At 65.9% G+C, this 355-nt stretch overlaps 1 protein-coding gene across 1 annotated transcript in view; it reads left to right on the plus strand.

Moving 5' to 3' along the window:
- The window catches only part of LOC104409314 (semaphorin-3B-like), a gene marked incomplete at both ends in the record, with an annotated part of 1,491 nt that extends 1,151 nt beyond the window's left edge, over positions 1-340 (plus strand). The window contains 2 exon segments of the mRNA XM_010019148.1: positions 48-202; positions 280-340. Coding sequence (XP_010017450.1) covers positions 48-202; positions 280-340 — 216 coding nt within the window.
- Positions 341-355: the final 15 nt, after the last annotated feature.

Here is a 355-nt window from a genome sequence, read left to right on the forward strand (position 1 = left end):
GGATGGTTTAGGAGTCAGCGCTGCTGTGGCAGTGGGCTGAATGACAGGCTGTGTCCCCCCAGGCCCCCAGCAGGGCAGTGTGCCCCAGAAGCAGCTATATGGGGTGGAGGGCAGCACGGCCTTCCTGGAATGCATCCCCAAATCCCTGCAAGCCCACGTGTTCTGGACATACCAGCGCACCCGGGATGACCCCCAGCAGGAGGTAGGCTCTCCCCAGCTCGGTGCCACCGGCAGGACCATGCCATGCTGAGCTGACCACCCGTTCCCGTGGTGCTGTAGGTGCAGATGGACGAGCGGGTGGTGCGGACAGAGCAGGGTGTCCTGCTGCGCAGCGTGCAGCGTGCCGACGCCGGCC

Source organism: Nestor notabilis, unplaced genomic scaffold (assembly GCF_000696875.1).
Source record: "Nestor notabilis isolate BGI_N333 unplaced genomic scaffold, ASM69687v1 scaffold21637, whole genome shotgun sequence".
Lineage (NCBI taxonomy): Eukaryota > Metazoa > Chordata > Aves > Psittaciformes > Psittacidae > Nestor > Nestor notabilis.